The 20778-nt window shown below is 35.9% G+C and overlaps 1 protein-coding gene across 1 annotated transcript; it reads right to left on the reverse strand.

Moving 5' to 3' along the window:
• Positions 1 to 3703: 3703 nt before the first annotated feature.
• Positions 3704 to 19741, reverse strand: LOC116304667 (uncharacterized). Its single transcript, XM_089036438.1, has 26 exons — positions 19582 to 19741; positions 18299 to 18654; positions 17716 to 17883; positions 17345 to 17461; positions 16947 to 17066; positions 16583 to 16679; positions 15823 to 16041; positions 15043 to 15416; positions 14441 to 14608; positions 14177 to 14287; positions 13981 to 14097; positions 13629 to 13719; positions 13202 to 13507; positions 12555 to 12623; positions 11269 to 11391; positions 11046 to 11165; positions 10764 to 10892; positions 10368 to 10619; positions 9761 to 10090; positions 6913 to 6928; positions 6324 to 6693; positions 5812 to 5926; positions 5570 to 5689; positions 5311 to 5439; positions 4907 to 5158; positions 3704 to 4361 (listed from the first exon to the last, which is right to left on the reverse strand). The coding sequence occupies exons 1-26, from the start codon at positions 19643 to 19645 to the stop codon at positions 4030 to 4032; spliced, it is 4665 nt and encodes a 1554-aa protein (XP_088892564.1). The 5' UTR covers positions 19646 to 19741; the 3' UTR covers positions 3704 to 4029.
• Positions 19742 to 20778: the final 1037 nt, after the last annotated feature.

Here is a 20778-nt window from a genome sequence, read left to right on the forward strand (position 1 = left end):
AGGACCTATTGGATCATAAAACAATAGAACGAGGCAGTAACTCAATGGAATGCGCAGACGTTATCGTTCTAGTGTCAATAATTAATTGTAGAACTATTTATCGGATTTGTATAAAGCAAACATCAATTTCTAGCTTGCTGTTAGAGCACTTCTAAACAAAATAATATAAAATTAAACCTAAAACCTTAAACTAGTTTTGAAAGAATGTAGGATTGTTGTAGTGTATATTGTTGTAAATAATGGCAAAATAAAATCGATGGTTGATTTTAATAATCCACTACATAGTATAGAACAAAACACTATAAAACGAAGCCAGGCAAAAACATTTGCGCATGCGTTCACTTCAGCACGTTTTCTAAGAATTTTGAAGAGTTTGAGCGAGAAAATAAATGTTTGTTTTCTTGACAAGTATACAAAAAATTTCGCGAGTATACTTTTGTCAGACCAAGATACTGTATTAACAAACACAATATGAAAGAATTACTCTTACGTTTCAAGCATGGACACTAAGTTTTGGCATTTTGTGAAGTCCAATTTATCAGGCATGTTTGAAAGTCAAATTTACGTATGTTATGAATAATTTGCATACGGATTCAGAGCATGCGCAGACGTTTTTCACTCGTGTCCTATAAAACGTGATACAGTGCGACTATACCAACCAAGGTTACACAGATATATTTCCATACAAATTAGCCAATCACGATTAAGTATCCAAACAATAGAATCTGTAAAAAAATTCCTTTTTTTCCCTTTAAAATCCTATATTTTATTTCATACGAGTGTGTGTATGATCAGGAGTGAACAAGAAACAATCTAAAATCCAGAACTCATTAATGCATCTGTTATGCAGCAATAAAAATGTGATTTGTGAATTTGATTTAATGTCTGTTTGGCTGGGCTTGGTTAATGTAGTTGCACTGTAAGTATTGATGATATTTATTCAGTATGTGTGAAATTAATCCTGATTGGCTAAGATGATAACGTCAACTAGATTCTGATTGGATGATTTACAAATGGTTATACTCTGATTGGATGAAGCAATTAGATGCATGCTTAGGCCATTTTTATACTACCTTCTGATTGGCTATTTTAAAAATTGTTACACTCTGATTGGATAAATCGATCTATTACATATTTAGGTATAAGGATTCTGTACAACCTTGATTAAGAACATAGTCAGATACTCGAAATAGGAAGAATGATACAAAGTTACGATTGACGACAAATGAACAGCATTTCATAGAAACGATTTTCATTTTTACTGGAAAACATACGGTACTGACTTACATTACAACGTGTATTTTTGATCAGCACGACATAACGTAACCTTGAAATGGCTTCCCATTGAAGCTGTTAAGGTATTCGGTATGATCCTGACTTGCAGTATGACCATACTAAGGAATGTCGTAACATTAAAATGGCTTCCTAATCAACTTGCCTGTATAAGTGGAAAACGCACGGTACTAACATAAGCATGGACACGAAATGGCATGTGGGAACATTGAAATGGCTTCCCATCATCTAACTCAACGCACGCGTGTTCTTACGGACACGGTACTAAATTACAACAGGTGCATTGAAATGGTTTCACAATAAAGCTGCCTGTATAAGTGGAAAACGCATGGTAATCACTTACAGCAAGGGCACGGTACAGCATGTCGTAAAATGAAATGGCTCCCCAGTACAAACTTACAGCACAAACATAGTACGACATGGAAATGGTTTCCCATTGTCTGACGCACACGTGCTTTTGCCTACGGTAACATAACAGCACTGTAGAAAGTAGGATTACCAGCAATATGCCGTACCATTCCCACTCATTCGATAACGGCTTTAAGACATAACGAGCAGTGATTGACACCATACAGCACACCGGTACTATGATAATCGTACAACTAGAACAAAGAACGACATCAATTTAAAAGTCTTACTACATGCGACTAGTGACAAAGGATTGACAGACGACATATGTTGAAGGTAAAGAATGGGCCCTTCTTAAAATTGCTTTGAATGCGAGATTAACATACAAAAGAAATGCCACAAGTTCCATTCAGGAAAAGTGAGATTTCTTGTGTATTTCCATGTTAGTCTCGCTACCGCAATACTGTTGAGAAGGGTCCATTGAAGTAAATATGACGACAACATCTTTTCTGGACAAATCTGCGACGATGATGCTTTTCTTTTAACTGCCACAAGAGCATCCTTTAGACACGTAATGTGCTAACGTTACCATGGTGGTAATTTCTGTGTTGCACTCTGCAGTACCGACAGTCAATCCCAAGGGTGTTCCAACAGATCCCTCAAAGATCTTACTTTAATCCAACCACCGAGGTTACCAGGAAAAATATACCAAGCAGTAGAAGAATAAAACTTCACCCACAGACGAAACAGGAACAGGAGGATGAGAGAGAACTAGCTGAAGCATTGGCGCTACTTTCTTTGCCAAACAACTGAATGGTCAGTTAGACGAAGAATGTGTTTCTTGGAAGATGTCTATTTTGAATAGTGGCGAGAGAGAAATTGAACCCAACCCAATTTGGGGTTGGCATGATGGTGTTTCTGATTTGATACGATGGTAAAAACAAGGCATTGAAGAACCCTTGGGACATGTTAATTTATTATTCTTTTAAGATATAGGAGGGATAAAGGAATATGTAGAGACAGAAATAGAGAGAATGTTAAAGAAAGCAAGAAATAAATAAAGAAACAAACAAACAAACAAAGAAAGTGAAACAATGTAAGTTAAAACGAAAGAAAGGAAGGAAGAAAGGAAAGAGGAACAACAAAAGCATAAGAACAGCACAAAAGAAAGCTAAAATAAAAGAAAGAGAAGAGGGGAATTAGAAAAAGAAAAGGAAAAAGAGAATGTAATCAATAATATTTCAGTTAAAAAAAAATTCTCCTCGGGGATCTTTTTAGCTTCAAAAGTTACAAATTGACACTGTCATTAATAAGTCAGAACATTATAGGGAAGACATATCATTGCTATGTCATGTCATTGAGAGTTTTATACTCAGGGCCGTAACCAGGGGGAGCACAGGGTGCACGTGCACCCCCTTCCCCCCCCCAATAAAAGCTTAAGGTCCGCTCAACTATTTTCTTTTGGTTTAAATTTGCATGTAAATGTTTTTTGATTAAATAAAGACCACTTTGGTTCTGTTTTTTTTTTTTTTTTTTTTTGGTTCTGCAAATCATTGCCTGTGCACCTCCCCTGTAAGATCCCTGGTTACGCCCCTGATACTTCTATTACAAAGCATGAATAAGTAGTAGTAACTGTACACATGTAGAAATAATGTGAATTTGGAAAAAAAAATACTTTCGGCGGTATTAAAGCGATTATGCTGCGTGTTTTATAAGTTTATAAGTTAATGAACCAATCACTTCAGTTATTTCTAGTAGATAATTTAAATAATGAGTTTCACATGAAGAGAACGATGATTTTTGAGGATGTAGAATCTCATCTCAAATTCCAATTCAAAGGACATTATGTAATATATTATCAAATTGAATAAAACGTCTAGGTATAAACCTTATTCTCTCATTGTTAAGCAGAAATAATAGTGATTTTACTGTCCTTATCTCCTTCTCCTTCTCCTTCTCCTTTCTTTTCTAGGAGTTTAATTTTCTATTCTGTTTCATTTCTTAACCGCAAGAAATAAGAACTTTAAACGAGATAAATTTGTTTTCTTTGCTTTATTTCAAAAGTTAAGGACTACAAATATAACAGGTTACCATAATTGTCATGGCAGCAAAATCAAACTAAAGGATGGACTTACCCTTTCTTTCTCTAACTCGATTTAGTTACTACATATCTGTTTGCCTCTATCAATAGCAAGTATCTGCTTAACTTCCGTTCATTTCTGATTAACCTAGGTTTTCTGTACATGTGAGATCTACTCTACTAGAAGATCTAAAAAATATAAGAACACTATAATTTAAACTACAAATATAGTGCTAATAAGTGTTAAAGGAGGCAGTTTTTTTACTTAATAAGGTCTGCAGAATACACTCCTCATTTACTGACCCACTTTAGCTGGTAGTTTCGTAAAAGACTTCTATGTCATTCGGTGTAAATCCGTAGGTACCTGCCAAAGTAGAGCATTCGTATCCACCGTTTCTACATCCTGGGGGAGCATAGTATGAAAACCCCATATAAGTATGAGAACTCGTGGTGTTTGAAGCATAGTTAGAGATAACCAGGTCATGTCCCCTACCAAATGTTGGACCATAACTACTACCCCCATATATCGCATGCTGGTTGCCGTCTCGTCCATTGAGGGTCAGCTTGACTGGACTATATCCATTGGTGTTGTACAAGGAGTACAGGAAGGATCTTGAAGACGAAAAATATTGCCAGCGACCTGATGAAGAAGAAAAAATTCGTTTGTTTGTCTTTTGTTTTAGTTTTTGTTTTAGTTTTTATTTCAAATAGAGTTAACTTAGTTTTTGGATAATATCTTATTTGCTGTATGTGTCTATTTAATTCAATGAAGGTTTGAATGTCACATGTCATACACTCGACACCACTAAAATGTGTTCAAAATTAGATTGTTTTTGTCATTAATAATGAAAAGGAAAGACTTTTCTCTCCATTTTGTATATTTAATTAATGGAACGTATGCATTTTTTTATTTACTACCTCTACCACTACTACTACTACAAGCGCCTTGTATACTTTATTTGTCTCTTTCCTCTTTTTTCTTTCTTTCTTCATTTATTCTCCATTTTTTATTTTAATTCTTTGGCATCAATTGTCACCAATTAGTTATGAGGTAATAACGAGTCGCAGTATTCTGGTAGTGTTAGAAAAATGACGCCTAATGCAAATGGAACACGACATTGTCGTTTTTACAATAACTTACAATTTTTCAGACAAAAAAAACTGATGTTATTTTGTTAAACTTACTGTGCCATGATACATCGGTGTATCCACCAAACACGTAGCTACCTACACGTACTATAGTCACTGTGGGTCCCTTTCCGTCACACTGAGGATGGAATATAGTTGCAGTATTCCATCCATCTGTTGCAGCGTGCCAGCATCTGATCCAACGACTTCTACTTGAACTCTGTAGAACTGGGTCCAAGTAACCAGACAAAGTACGAATATAATCTGCATTGCCATAGTTGCTTAAAATGGCTGAGAAATCCAGTCCTCCTGAAAAGTAAAACGGACAATCTCTATTCAGTGCTATTGAGCTTGAAAAGCGAAAACTGCAAATACTTGGATTCATGGATAGGAAGGAAGGAAAAAATGAGTCTCTTCAATTTCCTTCTTGAAATCAGTGGAGATAATAAATTAGTACTTACTACTTGTAGTACACTTGATGCCGTTTCCATAATAACCTCTGTTACATGTACAACGATATGATCCTACTGTATTGTTACAATAAGCGTTTCGGTCACACTGATGCACATTGGTTGCGCACTCGTCAATATCTGAAACAAATACCAATCATGAAAATACGGAGAAGTTGATCAAACTGAATATATAGCTGCAATGTTGACTACCAAAAACGTTCAAACAGCTAGCAAAGATTCGAAAGTACATAAAAATGGAATGTCTTACCAGCACAGCTAAATCCATCACCACTAAAGCCATCGTTACACCGACAGGCATAGGATCCTGGAATGTTAATACACGTGGCATTCACATGACATGGAGAAGCGGTTGTGCATTCATCAATATCTAAAAGTTAAATATAGAACATTATAAATCGGCCAAGATTGTGGAACCAAAGAACTAACACATGTTTATGTGACTGAAAAATATGAAGTGTTACGTGTGCATTGTTTTCCAAAAAAACTTACCATGTTGGCATTTTTCTCCGGTGTATCCTTTCTTGCATCGGCAACGATAATCCCTTCTGTTTTCATGGAGCAAGCATTTCCCTTTATTTAGGTAAGGTTTTCCTTCACATGGGTTCTGTGAGATAAGACAATAACCAGGTTATTGATAAAAATACTAGAGTATCAAAAATTCTGAACGAATGAAAAAAAAAAATGTGTGGAAGGCGATTTCACTTCTCATATTAATTTAGCCAGGTTTTGTATGTATTCCTACATATTCTATAAGGCAAGCTTTCAAACGAATAAGCAGGTTAAATAAAACTTGACAAACATTCGCTTCAGATAATATTGAACAAAAAAAATTTAAACAGCCAAAGCAGCAAATCTGAGTTTTTGGGTTCTGTATCTCCATTTATAAATTAATTATGATTGGCTATTTGTGAATTAATTAACAAAAAATTTCTTGCAATTTCCACTTGTCTCTACGCCCATTTCCCACAGACGCCAAAACAGATTCACGGTTGAAGTCTTACCTGAATGTTCAAATGAGTGAATTTCACGTCCTGTTTCAAATACTTTGGGTTGGTAAAGTTGTCAGTAGCTATCAGCTCACAGATATGACGACCGTCCATCTCAGCTATGATCTTAAAATTGACCGAACGACACCAGGGTGTTTCAACACAAGCGAACACACAATCCATCTTGCAGGATACTTTGGTAGTCATCTGTTTGACTTTGGTCATGTTGGCGGGTAAAGACAAAAGGTAACCAGGATGGTTATCAAACATCAATCCTGGGTTACGATCATCGTGTGTGTTGGTACTGGTGATATGGTCCACTTTACAAAGCAACACAACTAGTAAAGTTGCATACAAATACATTTTGAAAGATCGATCGCTATTCCTATGTTAACGTTGTCTTCTCTTGAAGAGTCAAAGTAAGAATGGCATGAACAAATGATACCTTGCCACAATATTCGTTCGATTAAATGAAATGTGATCTCGTAAATTAATCTCGTAACCGCCCTACCCAATTAACGGTATTTATTTGAAATCAGTCATTAGCACTGTCGCATAATACGTTATTATTGATTTAGTCATATCTCAGTGCATCAAGCCATACTTAACCCAAGATGATGCTGAAGACAAATACAAGTTATAAATATAAAAGCGAACTCTACCGCTTTCTTAGTGGTTTTTGGTTACTCGTGGCATGCAAACTTGCATGGAATTTCTGCAATAAACATATGACTGCGACATATAACTGCGACAAGTTGAAAGCTACGAAAGCAATGTCTAAAAACCTCCCCCTCTCTCCCACTTTCTCTCTTTCTCTCCCCCCCCCCCCCCCCCCCCCCCTGTTTTAAGGATTTGTGGAGATTTTACTGTAAAGTGCGGTTTGTTTGTCCAATAGCTTTTCACTTAGCATGCTAGTGGATAACAGTGTAAAATGCCAAGTCAGCGATTGAGAAAAAAGTTGTTTTCCGAGGACCGTTATTTCTAATGGATAAATAAATACTGTAACTCCCCCAAGGGCTATTCAAAATGAAGTTTTAAGTTATTATTGACACTGTTAATATACTGAGTAATGGTCCTAATAGACATATCCAATTTATGTACCACATTTCAAAAGTTAATATTATGGACGTTTTAATTGATACTAGAGTTGATTAATAACGTTTTCTAAAAGTGGGTCACTCAAATGTGCAACTTACGTACGACAGTAAACATTGACGCTGAAACGGAGCCAAATCATTACAAGCGGTACTGGAAATTCTTTAAAACATTTCCTGAAATTAGCAAAACTAAAATTACGCTTGTAATTTTCTTTTTTATTCCTTAAAAATCACAAAAATATTTGGGGAAAAAAGTTAAGCGCATGAAAGGCTAAATTAGCTATATACATCCCCTTATAGACTTTATGCGAGAGTACTTCGTTCCTTTCCCTAACTACCTGCAAAAGGGGTTTCATTTATATTCATAGCTATAACTCCAAATAGTTGGTTTTGAAGCATCTTGTGTTTATCATATTGCTATTTTAACTAGCTAATAGCATCAAAAACTATATTTTCTGGAACGTTGAGAGCTGATGAAGGTTTCTACAAAAACCTCAATCATCATTTCCATATTGCCTTATGAGTTTAGGAAACCACTATTTTCTTATAAAGGAAAACAATAACAACACAGATATCTATGACGTAAATATCTCATCTTGAAAGGTCCAAAAGGTGGCCTTAAAGCATTTAGGCCGTTGATAGTTAAAAAGTGCACCATATTGTTGCTGCTTATTATCCTGTCTCTCTGAGTTGCATGTTTATTATACACGATTTTTTAGCGGTGTGAACCAGTGCCTTTGCCATCGCTTTTCCAAGTGCACTTGCTGTAATCTGGTCTAGAATTGGAGTGTTATATGAGGCCTGAACCATTTGCTGTTATTCATTTATTATTCTTTTAAGATATAGGAGGGATAAAGGAATATGTAGAGACAGAAATATAGAGAATGTTAAAGAAAGCAAGAAAGAAATAACTTAAAACGAAAGGAAGGAAGAAAGAAAGAAAGGAGGAACAACAAAAGTATAAGAAAAGCACAAAAGAAAGCTAAAATAAAAGAAAGAGAAGAGGGGAATTAGAAAAAGAAAAGGAAAAAGAGAATGTAATCAATAATATTTCAGTTTAAAAAAAATTCTCCTCGGGGATCTTTTTAGCTTCAAAAGTTACAAATTGACACTGTCATTAATAAGTCAGAACATTATAGGGAAGACATATCATTGCTATGTCGTGTCATTGAGAGTTTTATACTCAGGGCCGTAACCAGGGGGAGCACAGGGTGCACGTGCACCCCCTTCCCCCCCCCCCCCCCAATAAAAGCTTAAGGTCCGCTCAACTATTTCCTTTTGGTTTAAATTTGCATGTAAAAGTTTCAAAATGACACTGTTATTAAAAAGTCACATTTTAAGAAAGACATATCATTGCTATGTCATGTCATTGAAAGTTTTGTACTTCTATTATAAAACATGAATGAGTAGTAGTAGCTTTTTACCTTTTTATATTTAATGAACAAAAATATGAATAATGAGTTTGACATGAGAAGTTTACGATTGTAAGGGGTATGAGAAGTTAATAAATCAAATCCAAAGAGCGGAATGTAATATATTATCTATTATATTAAATAAAATATTAGATATAAACCTTCTCTTGTCCTTGTTTGCCTTTTCTCCTCTTCTTCCTACTCCTTCTCCATTTCGTTCTCATTCGAGTCCCATGAATTTCTTTTTTTCCCCCACATAAAAGAACTCAAAGATAAACTCGTCTTCGTTGAAATAATGCTTTAAGACTACTGACAAATATAGCAAATTTTAAAATTCCAGTCAAAAATAAACTGTGTAGTACAGTTCTGTTTCTGTACTAAAGACAAATATATATGGTTACAAGTCCTTATTTCTTTTTAATCCTTGTCATCAACATTTGCGCAGATCTAGGCTTCAGAAGATGAAGAGAAGCACGTCGCGAAACGTCTGTCTTTAAGGCATAGTTTAAGAACATTTTTGTTATGCAAAAAGTTACCTAGTTTTTATGGCAGCAAAAGTAAACTAAAGAATACACTTATATTTTTTATTTCACTTTCATCACTACACTAGTGCCTGTATTAAGTATTATTTCTATAAATTTAAGAAGAAGAAACTCCTCCTAACTCTGATTAACTTTCTAGTGCTAAGAAGTTTTTTTAAATACAGTTCTGATAAAATACAAAGAAAGTTAATAGTTCACAAAAACAGTACTTGAAAAGAATCATTATTATGATACTCAAGGTTTCTACAATGTTTATTGCGAATTTGGTGACCTGTGTTTAGTGTTACAAAGCCTGGGGTGATGTCACAGTCAGTAACACAATGGAAATATAAACCTTCATAATTCACACTATTCACACTAAATGTAGAATTTACACTCGTCAGTGGTTGACCCACTTTAGCTGGTACTTTCATAAAAGACTTCTACGTCATTGGGACAAAAATTGTAGGTACCGGCCATAAAAGATCGGCATGTTCCACTGCCATAGCTGCATATTTGTGGAGTACGGTATGTGTGACCCAAGTTTGTATATGAGTTCGTGTTACTTGAAGCATAGTTCGAGATATGCAGGTCATGTCCCCCACCAAATGTTGGGCCATACGAATTAATCCCATATATTGCATACTGGTAGTATAGATGTCTGTTAAAGGTCAGCTTGATTGGACTATATCCATTGGTGTTATACAAAGAGTACAGGAAGGATCTGGAGGACCTATAATAGTTGCCGCCAGCTGATGAAAACGAAGAATATACTGTTGGTGAATTAGCAAAAATTAAAAACAAAACGATGCCGCTCGTTGCATTTTACGACTACAAGAAGCCCTTTGCGCAATTTTTTCTGTTTTCTCTCTTTCTTACTATTTTCTATCTTTCTTTCTTTTTACTTCGTTAGCAACAGTTCTATTAAGTTTATATTGAGAGGTGGTAACAATAAGAAACTCGCCAATTTTTGGTAGTTCTGAAATTAGAAAAATCATCGATAACATTCATCATCTTTTTTATACTTACTTTGCCATGATACATCGGTGTATCCTCCAAACACGTAGCTTCCTACACGTACTATAGTCACTGTGGGTCCCTTTCCGTCACACTGGACGTGGAATGTGGTTGCAGTATTCCATCCATCTGTTGCAGCGTGCCAACATCTGATCCAACGGCTTCTACTTGAGCTCTGTAGAACTGGGTCCAAGTAACCAGACAAAGAACGAATATAATCTGCATTGCCATAGTTGCTTAAAATGGCTGACATATCCAGTCCTCCTGAAAAACAAAAACGAACAATCTCTATTCAGTGCTATTGAGCTTGAAAAGCGAAAACTGCAAATAATTGGATTTATGGATAGGAAGGAAGAGTCTCTTCAATTTCCTTCTTGAAATCATTGAAGATAATAAATTAGTACTTACTACTTGTTGTACACTTGGTGCCGTTTCCATAATAACCTCTGTTACATGTACAACGATACGATCCTACTGTATTGTTACAATATGCGTTTCGGTCACAATGATGCGTATTGGTTGCGCACTCGTTAATATCTGAAACAAATTCCAATGCATCATCAATATACGAAAAAGTTGATCAAACCAAATAGATATCTGCAGATGAGAGCAGAAACTGGAGCTGTTAACTGCAAGAAAAGGTTCAAACAGCTAGCAAAGAAAGTAGATAAGAAAAATCAAATGTATTACCAATACAGCTGAATCCATCGCCACTGAAGCCATTCTTACAACGACAGGCATAAGATCCTGGGATGTTAATACACGTGGCGTTCACGTGACATGGAGAATCCGTTGTGCATTCATCAATATCTAAAAGTTTCATTTAGAACATAATACATTGAGAAAAGTATATGCGTGCCAAAAAAAAAGGACATGATGACATGATTATTACTGACAAGAATGAAATGTCTACCTGTACATTGTTTTCCAGTCCCTGAATATCCAGTTTTACACTGACAATAGTACGAGCCATAGGTATTTATACATACTGCGTCGTCATGGCAACTGAATGCTTCCTTCCTGCACTCGTCCAAATCTATAAACAGATTCAGTTGTTCAGATTCTCTTTTTAAGCAGTATTGCTGCTCTGGTTGAGAACAATAACAACAACAATACAATCGTGTTTATTTAGTACCTGCTGTGCTATATAATATCTACAAGTGAAAATAAATACAATATATTAAAAACCTAAATAAAGGTGCATGCTATCTATAATAACCACAAAGGCTAGCCGAGATAGATAGCTATACATACAGTTTTAAACAATAGAAAATTGGGTCTATTATAAATATAACATAAAAAATCTGGACATATTTATATTAACACGAGAGAACGAAGATATAATTAATCAGACAATAAGAGGGGAAAAAAGGGCAAAAATTATGGTAAAAAGGATAGCTCAAGTATCAATTGATGATATGAAATAAATTATATTGACTATTTAACGATGATATTGGAGATTAAGATTACTAATGATCAGCTAGAATAAGAGCGGAATAAGTCATCATTCAGCCCCTCTTTAAATTTTTTTCTATTTTTTAATTTTTTCAAATTTTCATCAATTGAATTTCAGCATTTTGCTCCCGAATATCTTATATTGAATTTTCCAAATTTTGGGAAGGGAAAAACTGAGACGACTTAGAGGCCAATCTAGTGTTATAGTTATGCTTTTGATTAACTTGAGTGAAATAAGAAGAAAAAGAAGTTGGCAGATTTCCCGCATGGAAATCATACATATATATAAACAAAGCGGTGTAGAAAAATACTAGCTCTGGAAATTTCTGCATTTCCAATTTAAGAAATATAGGATTAGTGTGTTCATTAAAGTCACTAAAAGTCATTATGCGTAATGATTTCTTTTGTAAAATAAAAAGAGGTTTGATGGTAGATTCGTATTTGTGTCCCACACAACAATGCCATAAATTAAGTAAGGATAATCTAAGGAGTAGTAGAGATTAGATAAAATATGAAGATTTACAAAATGACGAGCCTTACTTATAATTGCAATGCTTCTTTTAAATTTACTACAGAGAAAAGCAATGTGGGACTTCCAGCTGAGATGATTATCTAGAACCACACCTAAATATTTTATTTCAGTTACTTGTTTAAGCAGCTTGTTATTAATATATATGTGTGGGTTATAAGATAGTGAAGAATTTCAAATTAAAGCAGTGATACAAATTAATACAAATGTAATACCTTTCTGACAAGTGAAGTTGTGACATTCGTTACACGACACGTCATCCCAGTGGTACTGATGGTCCACACCTACAATAATAGAACTTTAATACTGTTTTCGGCAAATGAGACTTACAACAATTTGTATATGGTAAAATTAATTGATCGTAAAATATATAGAGGATACAACAAGAAGATATTTAAATTTATCTTCTAGTGTTGAAAATATTTTCCAACACGAGAAGATAAACTTCATATCTTCAAGCGAACGTGTAGTTTTCTTTTTATTATATAGACAAGTCAACAAATAAAAACTACGCAAGTTAATCAAAACAGGTCCCGCAAAACATCGCCAGTGACGTCATTCATATCCTTACCCAGTGAAGGATTGGAAAATATGTTACTCAGGTCCCGGATGTAGTTTGTACGAAAAATACAAGTGGCGTATTTCCCAGTAAAACGCTCATGTCTATATAATAAAAAATATATATAATATCATCTAAGAATTATAAGTATACCGAATTTCTATCATGCCGAGTAGTTGTTCTATATTCTAAAAAGACTGACTTTAAAGCTTTGCAACTCTATCAAAATAAATACTTGAAATAATAAATCATTTTTACGTGTAGACAAAGATTCTAGAGTGTCCCTAGACAGTCCAAGTATACCTAGAGTATAAACACAGTCTTGATCTCCTGCATTGTTAGGTTGGTTGTCTGCCCAGTACGTCCAGTTATTTTGTCCTTTTTGCGTCCATCGGAAAACACCTTCAACACTTTTATCATTCAGACCAATCCATCCCTTGGCTCCGTTTAATCGCTGCTGAATGTAGACATTTTGTATTTGACTTTTGATGGTTGCTAGGTGTGCCCGCGATGTTGTGCAGCGGTTTTCAGCGTTAATCCACGTGTCACATGATGAACTAGTGTAGTAGCAAATACCATCAAAGTAGTTCCAGCCCGGGGGGCATATTTCTTAAAGATACACAATAAAAGGAACAACAAATGAAAATATTTTATACTGTTTGCTTTGTGGATAATTAAGTTACAATAGTCAATAGTGATTTCATTCTATCCGATGATTACATAAATGTACCTGATAACAGCAAGTAACTGACTGTAAGAGGCTCGTATTTAGTTGTGTAGAGCTCCTTGACACAAACACGAAAACCAGTCGTATTCATGTACTGTAACAAAAAAAGAAACACCTCGAGTGAACAAATAAAATAATAAGAAAACATGATCAGACCGTTTTCTCAAGGTTGCGTGCGCATCCATCTTGGCGTGCCACAAAACTGAAAAACGCAAATTCGCCTTCTTATATAAATCAATGTGGCTCAAAAGTGCAAAAACGAGCTAAAATATCTAACTATGCTGGCGGTCATAACTTCAGATATAATAATAATGGCGCTGATGACGTCAAATTTCAGAGTTCCTTTTACACTCACCTCAATCCATGTTGACACACCATTATATACGAGTCTTGAATTCTCACTTGCCGTCGTGTGATTGGTTGAAAGAATTACGGTAGGCACGTGATAATGTACTTTTGAATATTTCAAATCCTATATTAAAAGATTATGTCATTTAAAACGAGTAACGTTTGAAAGGGTTTCTTAATGCAAAATAAGAGTAACTAGTTACCTTACAAAAGGCGCCATTGTATTTCATTGATGGCTTGCCGAAGTTCGGGAAGAGTACATTTCCTTTTTCACTGAACATTGGACGATGGATTTCTTCAAACGCAATCCAATTCTGCAATTATATAGCATTATTATCAATAAAATCTCTAAACCAAGTGAATGACCAAGGCCTTTGTGTTATCATTGCAAGCCAAAATAAAGCAGTCAAAAAGAGGTCATGGTCATAAAAATTTAGGCAAGGAAAAATAATATGTTTGTCACATACCACGTGGATATTCTCATGCAGTCCATCAAAATTCTGCAGCTCTCGTAAACAAACTTGAAACGACGTTTGATTGACGTTTTCAAGCCAAAGGTTCGTAGCGTCGTGTTTGAAGGCAGCACTGATGTGTTCCGCTGTCACAATGACCGTGGGCACAGATTTGAATTTACCCTTCAATAAATGACATCGGAACATAAATATCTTTTTAAGAAATAGTTTAGTGTTTAAAGCTCGTGTTCTCGTGGTTTTTTTATTCATAGTAATGCTTGGTAAACTGACAATCAGATAAAATAATTCAATAATTTAGGCAAATATTTCCAGCAATTATTAATTACATTACCTCGAAGCTAAAGATAAAAGGCGAAAATGAAAGTTCATTTGTGGGGCTAATTTGTGTGGTGTTTCTTTTTAGTTTTAACTTCTTGTTAACAATAAGAGCCTGCAGATATATGTTATCGCTGAATGCATTATAAAATGCCATCAAATAATGACTCGTATTTCTCATGGAACCCACAATTTACCTTCTAAACCAAAAGCTACTAAATGATATCATGTAAATTGGGATAGCTTTTGTAAATAGGAGCTAGTGCTAAGCCTTTCATTACCCTGGGTAATTTGATCGTTCTGCACGTCGTTCCAGTCCACCACTCGTCCAATCTCGTTCGATCCGTCACGCCTCCATCTGGTGCACCCTGATAAGCAAACCAATCAAACGTTGCCTGCGCAACGCGAGGGCGCACACTTCGACCAGCCATTGTCATGCAAGCCGTGAATTCCTGGTAATTAACATTTTCTACCCAAGATGCCATTGCGTCGTGTACGTAGTCAAGGTTTGTAGTGTTAAAGTGGTTGACCGTCAGATGCACGTGGACTCGTTTGTCAGGATAGAATGCAAAAGACCTGAATCTGACTTCTTTGCACATTGTACCATCGACTGGCGTTGAAGATAATGATGTCCTGCCTCTTTCAAGTGGGAAACCTGAATTGATAAAAAATACTGATTACCTTTTCGTGGGAGCTGCTATCTTTCTTACAAGTCACTACTCAGGGCTTGGTATGGGTATTTAATAGAGTTTTGTATTACATTTTCCTTGATGAAATAACTAAAAATACCTTGACAAAGGTGTTAGCGTAGGAGAAGGACAATGTATCAAAATTGTGTTGAAGTAGACACTAAAAGGTACCAAATTTATATCGTTCATACAAGGAATCATTCTTTCCACTCAGCAATATATTGAAATACAAGTATTTCTAGTATTTGAAGTATCTTGTATCTTGTCTGTTATTTATGTAATCTAATGGAGTCAAACATACTGCTGTGATCACTGATAATTTTTTAGGGGGGAGAGGGTAGGGATGGCGATGATAAAGTCATAAATCTCTACCTGTACAGCTACCAGGATGATACAGCGTGTGATTGCTCTTCAACCTACACATCTCCAGTTCAAAAAAACATTTGTTTTTAAAAGTTGTCCCATTGGATGAGCAGACTTGCTCTTCATACGAGGGACAGTCGTCCACGCACACACAACGAGCATCTTTCGGGGCAAAAGCCTTGCACACGCCAAAATAGTTACACGATACACTGATGCAAGGATCAAGGTCTGTAATTTAAAATGGACAATATATATACAATTAAATATTCAGTTGTTGTTTCATCTACACATACTTATTATTTTCCGAGCTTTGGGATCTTAGATCTATCATCAGGGAATATGGAATATGGAATTCTTTTTTTTTTTACTATTGAGATTCGTTCGTTTAGATTATGCCTGCGCTGATTGGCAGGCTGCCACAGAGACACATTCGCACAAAACCACAAAAAAGTATTAATCAAAGTCTTTAATATATCAAAAGAATTAACCTTTATGACTTGAATGTGCAACGCTCAAATGAAGAAACATTTCACCATTCAACCATAATACGCATAAGGTAGAATCGAAATATTAAATCCGTGCTGCTCATATGTACACTTTAATAGCAATATTATGCAAGGTGTAGAGCGCTCGATAAGCAAGAGAACCACTCAGCTGCACCTATGGTCTAAAGCTCCTGGCCGTACAGAGACACTGCTGCCTTTTTATATATTTATTTACTTAATTGTAAATGCTGTAAATATAACCTTATAATAATTGATAGCCTTACCTCCTTGTACGATATAATCTAGGTTCATGATACTGGTCTTTGATCGTCCATCTTTCAGCTCTCTTGCGCAAACTCTGAAGTAAGTTTTTGTTATTTCCTTGAACAACAAATAGCAAAATAAACAAACACACTTGCCTGAAGACACGTACAATGCAAAGTCTTTAGTTTTTGACCACCACGTTGAGAATTTTATCAGCTGATTGAAACTCAGCAATAGAAATGTACATGGATGATAAAACATAGAGGGCAGTGAGACTCATTCAGTTGATTGATACCAAGCTAAAATATTGCATCTCTTTTCTGGAAGGTTTGGTGTGATTTTTGGATTCGTTTGCCTGGATGATGTACCATAATGTTTCTTTACCTCAATCCATACACTCATGGCTTTACACTCCTGTGCGACGGGTCTTGAATCGTTGCTATAGTAACTAGCCGTTGCCACAACAACAGGAGGAGAGAAAAATTCGGTTTTGAAGTTTACGTTCTACAAAAACCAACAAAGAAAAAAAATAATGGCATCATGATTGGAAAAGTATGATTCCATTTCAGCATAATCTCATTTTGAGTTTCCAGAATATCAATTTTAAGTGTCGGATTGTATTTGGCACACACAAGGCACGATGAGATTACCCTCCTCTAGTTCACCTATATTTCACGATAATCAACGTTGTTTCCTCTACATCTGAATTAGTTCAAGAGTGCTTCAATGTCTGTTGTTTCTCGCCTTGATAATCAAAAGCTATTAATTGCTCCTTCTCGTACCTTACAAAACGCATAGTCAATCTGTTGGACTGAGTTACTGCTGGTGTCAATGGTTTCTTTTTTCGATTCTGTTACATTTATTGAGAGTGGTAATTCTTGGTTATAAGCAATCCAGTTCTAAAAAAAATTTGAAGGATGCATTCAGTAATTAGAACTAATTCGTTGACTAGTATCTAATAGTGAATGATGCCAGCCCTCCCTAACATTACCATGGGCGTAAGACTATAATTTTTTAAATTACAAACCATAACGAAAGACGTTTATGGGCTGGATCAAGGACCAGATCTTGCCCTGGAGTACCCACACCCTACCCCCTGTTAGAAATACAGGGTACACCCATGCAAGATGGTTACTTCCCTCCATGAACTTACAACTTTTAGTTGACTATGCACTCCATCAAAATTGACCATTTCTCTCAAACACACAGAGAATGCTCCTCCTATCTTATATTTGGTGACCCAGACATTCATGGCATCTTGTCTTGCACTTGAATCTGGCGCCACGACAGTAGCGAACACTTGGGGACGTTTTAGATACAACTGGACAAGAAAACGTAATTTATTGATAAAAACTATCAATTATTGATTATCACTTTATTACACAAAAATTAAAAAGTATGGCGTTTCTCTCACGATTTATGGAAAGAAAAATGAGAAAATCGTTATTTGTGATGTAGAGATTAGTTATTTGTTTTTTGAAACTAACATTTCGAAGTATCCACTTAAATTTATGTTCCACTCTTTCGCTGTTTTAACTTGTTGCTGCGGTTTTCCATATTCTGCAAACTCGGTAGTTGACAACTGAACGCAGAAATTTGATTCCCTGCCGTTAATCAAAAATAAGCAGTCGGTACCTTAAATATTCTTACCTGTTGGCAGTGAGAAACCCATTTCACAACAAGCCGTTGAAATCTCTGAGTTCGCAGAATATCGAAAACCACAGTAATGTACTTACCTTTAGCGTTGGCACCGCCTTACATTGAGTTCCAGATCCCAACTGATCAAAGGTAATTGAACCGTGCTGATGCCCATCGAATGTTCCTTGTACTGCTATCCAGTTGACAACGCCAGTCCCATTGGATCCAATACCAGATTCCCGAATACACACCCTGAAACCACGTGATGTTACCCGTTTGACCCATAATGCCGCAGGGTCGTGCACACTGCGTAACAGATCTGAGTGGCTGAGAGATGTAATGACTGTGACGTCTTGGTTGGGTTTGAAACGAGATACAAACAAGACATCCGTACATGCAGGATCATTTGGCAGGGTATTGTCGAGGTATGCCTTACCAGAGTCCAACACAGATCCTATAAATACAATTATACCGGCTATAGATATGCCTTGCGCATGCTTTGTAATATTCAATAGATAACGCGCAAGTGTCCAATATTCCAGCGCATTGCATTAAAAAAAAAAAAAAAAAACCGGATACAACGCTACTTTAGCGATTGTATTTCAATTAGCAAAATGAGTTCCATAGTAGTGGCGGATCAAATAATTCGAGAAATAGGACGCCATCATTGATCAGTAACGATAAAAAACAACTTCATCCTTCATGGATGAAACTGCGCAAATACTTAACAAATAATTGAGCAGTTCACTGTAGCTTGCCTGTAGCGAGTTTTTTATTACATCAGTCAATTTAAAATGGAGTTATTTTTATGCTTAAACATTGTTTTCGGATTCAAAGAGTAAGGGGTCTACACCTCTTGCTTCCTTTACTGATCCACCACGGCATAAAGTTTTGGATTTCGATTAAAACTGATGACCCGAAAGACTAAACATTGATCAAGTGGGGAGACACGAGATTATCTCGTCAAATATTTAGACGGCAACAAATAAGCCAAGTTGTGTTTTGGAAACAGGAAAATGTTACATGCAAGAAACACTGATTCCATAACCTGCATTATCAGAGTTGTAAGCGAAAATATTAGTTTTATTCGACGCCAAAAGCCGATGAGAAGGTGAATTGCTTTCTTATGACAGACAAGAATATATCTTCTTTTTTTCCACAACAAGTAAAGATTCTTGCAGAAACACTTTTGCGTCATATTATTTTGAGAGAGCTTTAGCGGCATGGAATAAAGTAATATGGCCATTTTGTTGTTTTGAATGCGCTAAGATTTTTAGTGGAATCTTTTATTGCCGGAGTATGAGGAGAACATTATGCTTTCAATAAAGAGTTAGTTCCTTATATTTGTAATTTCGGTTCCATTATTGATATATATACCTACCTCTAATACAAGGAAATGAAACCAATAGGGCTACAAGAGCACAAGTAGCAAACATCTCGGGCATCTCTAAATGTACACTGACTTAGATGTGACCAGCTTGAGATCTTGAGATCAGCGTCTGACTCTAAAATATTAGAGAACTTTTTCAAATAGCAATAATGTTTTTTTACAGCGGATTATTAACTGTCAGTTTTGCATCGGTGATTCCTATCTTTGTAGTACTTTAAAGTGCCTCTTAATTAATTGACTCAAGTAGTTTGCGGTGTGCACGTGTTTGCTCAATATTTACAAAAGGGACCCAAAGGGTAACAAATAAAGACTTATAAACCTAGGTTGAAAATTGATAAAGGCTTTGTACGTATTAGCCATTCCGAGGTTGAGCAAAAAACTGAGTCAAGTTGATATTACTAATGTGTGCATTTTGGGACAGTTTTAGGGGACATTTTCAAGATGGCGTCTTTTTGGTCCCCTAAATTAGTCCCACGATGCTTTGCAATGCCAACTCGACCCAGTTTTTTCACTCAACCTCGGAATGGCTAAAATAGTTACTTTAACATTTTGAGATTAACTTTTTTACTGGATCGTTTTCCTCGTTGGCTAGCGAATGACTTGCTATTACAGTGGCTGATCTAGGATTCCGTAGAGGCTGATATCTTTGATCACTAAGGATGAAAGAAGACAATTCCATCCTTCATTGATACAACTGTGCATATTGTTGAAAACTAAGTAACAAGTTCACTGTGAATCTGAAAAATCGAAAACGTTTCCCTAAGTCAATTTAAATGCGGAGCTTAGTTTGTGCTTGAATATTGTTTTCGAAGTCTTTGTCGTCCTACCCCCACCCTTCCTACACCTCTTATGGATCTACTGATCCACCACGGCATAAAGTTTTGGATTTCGATTAAAACTGATGACCCGAAAGACTTATTATTGATCAAGTGGGGAGACACGAGATTATCTCGCCAAATATTTAGACGGCAACAAATAAGCCAAGTTGTGTTTTGGAAACGGGAAAATGTTTGCGAGATGTTTGAGTTCTCGTAGCAAATATTTTTTTCTCCCATGCGCACGCAAGTGATAATAGCCCACAGCTTTCCATACTTAGCACTTGTATGACTTGGTCAATATAATTTTAGTCGTAGAGCATCAATAAATTACAAACATTGGAATATGGTCCTTGAGATAATGCCTTTCCCT

The sequence above is a fragment of the Actinia tenebrosa genome, unplaced genomic scaffold (genome assembly GCF_029948245.1).
Source record: "Actinia tenebrosa isolate PJP-AT-01 unplaced genomic scaffold, QUT_ActTen_1.0 PGA_scaffold0__85_contigs__length_37466705, whole genome shotgun sequence".
Lineage (NCBI taxonomy): Eukaryota > Metazoa > Cnidaria > Anthozoa > Actiniaria > Actiniidae > Actinia > Actinia tenebrosa.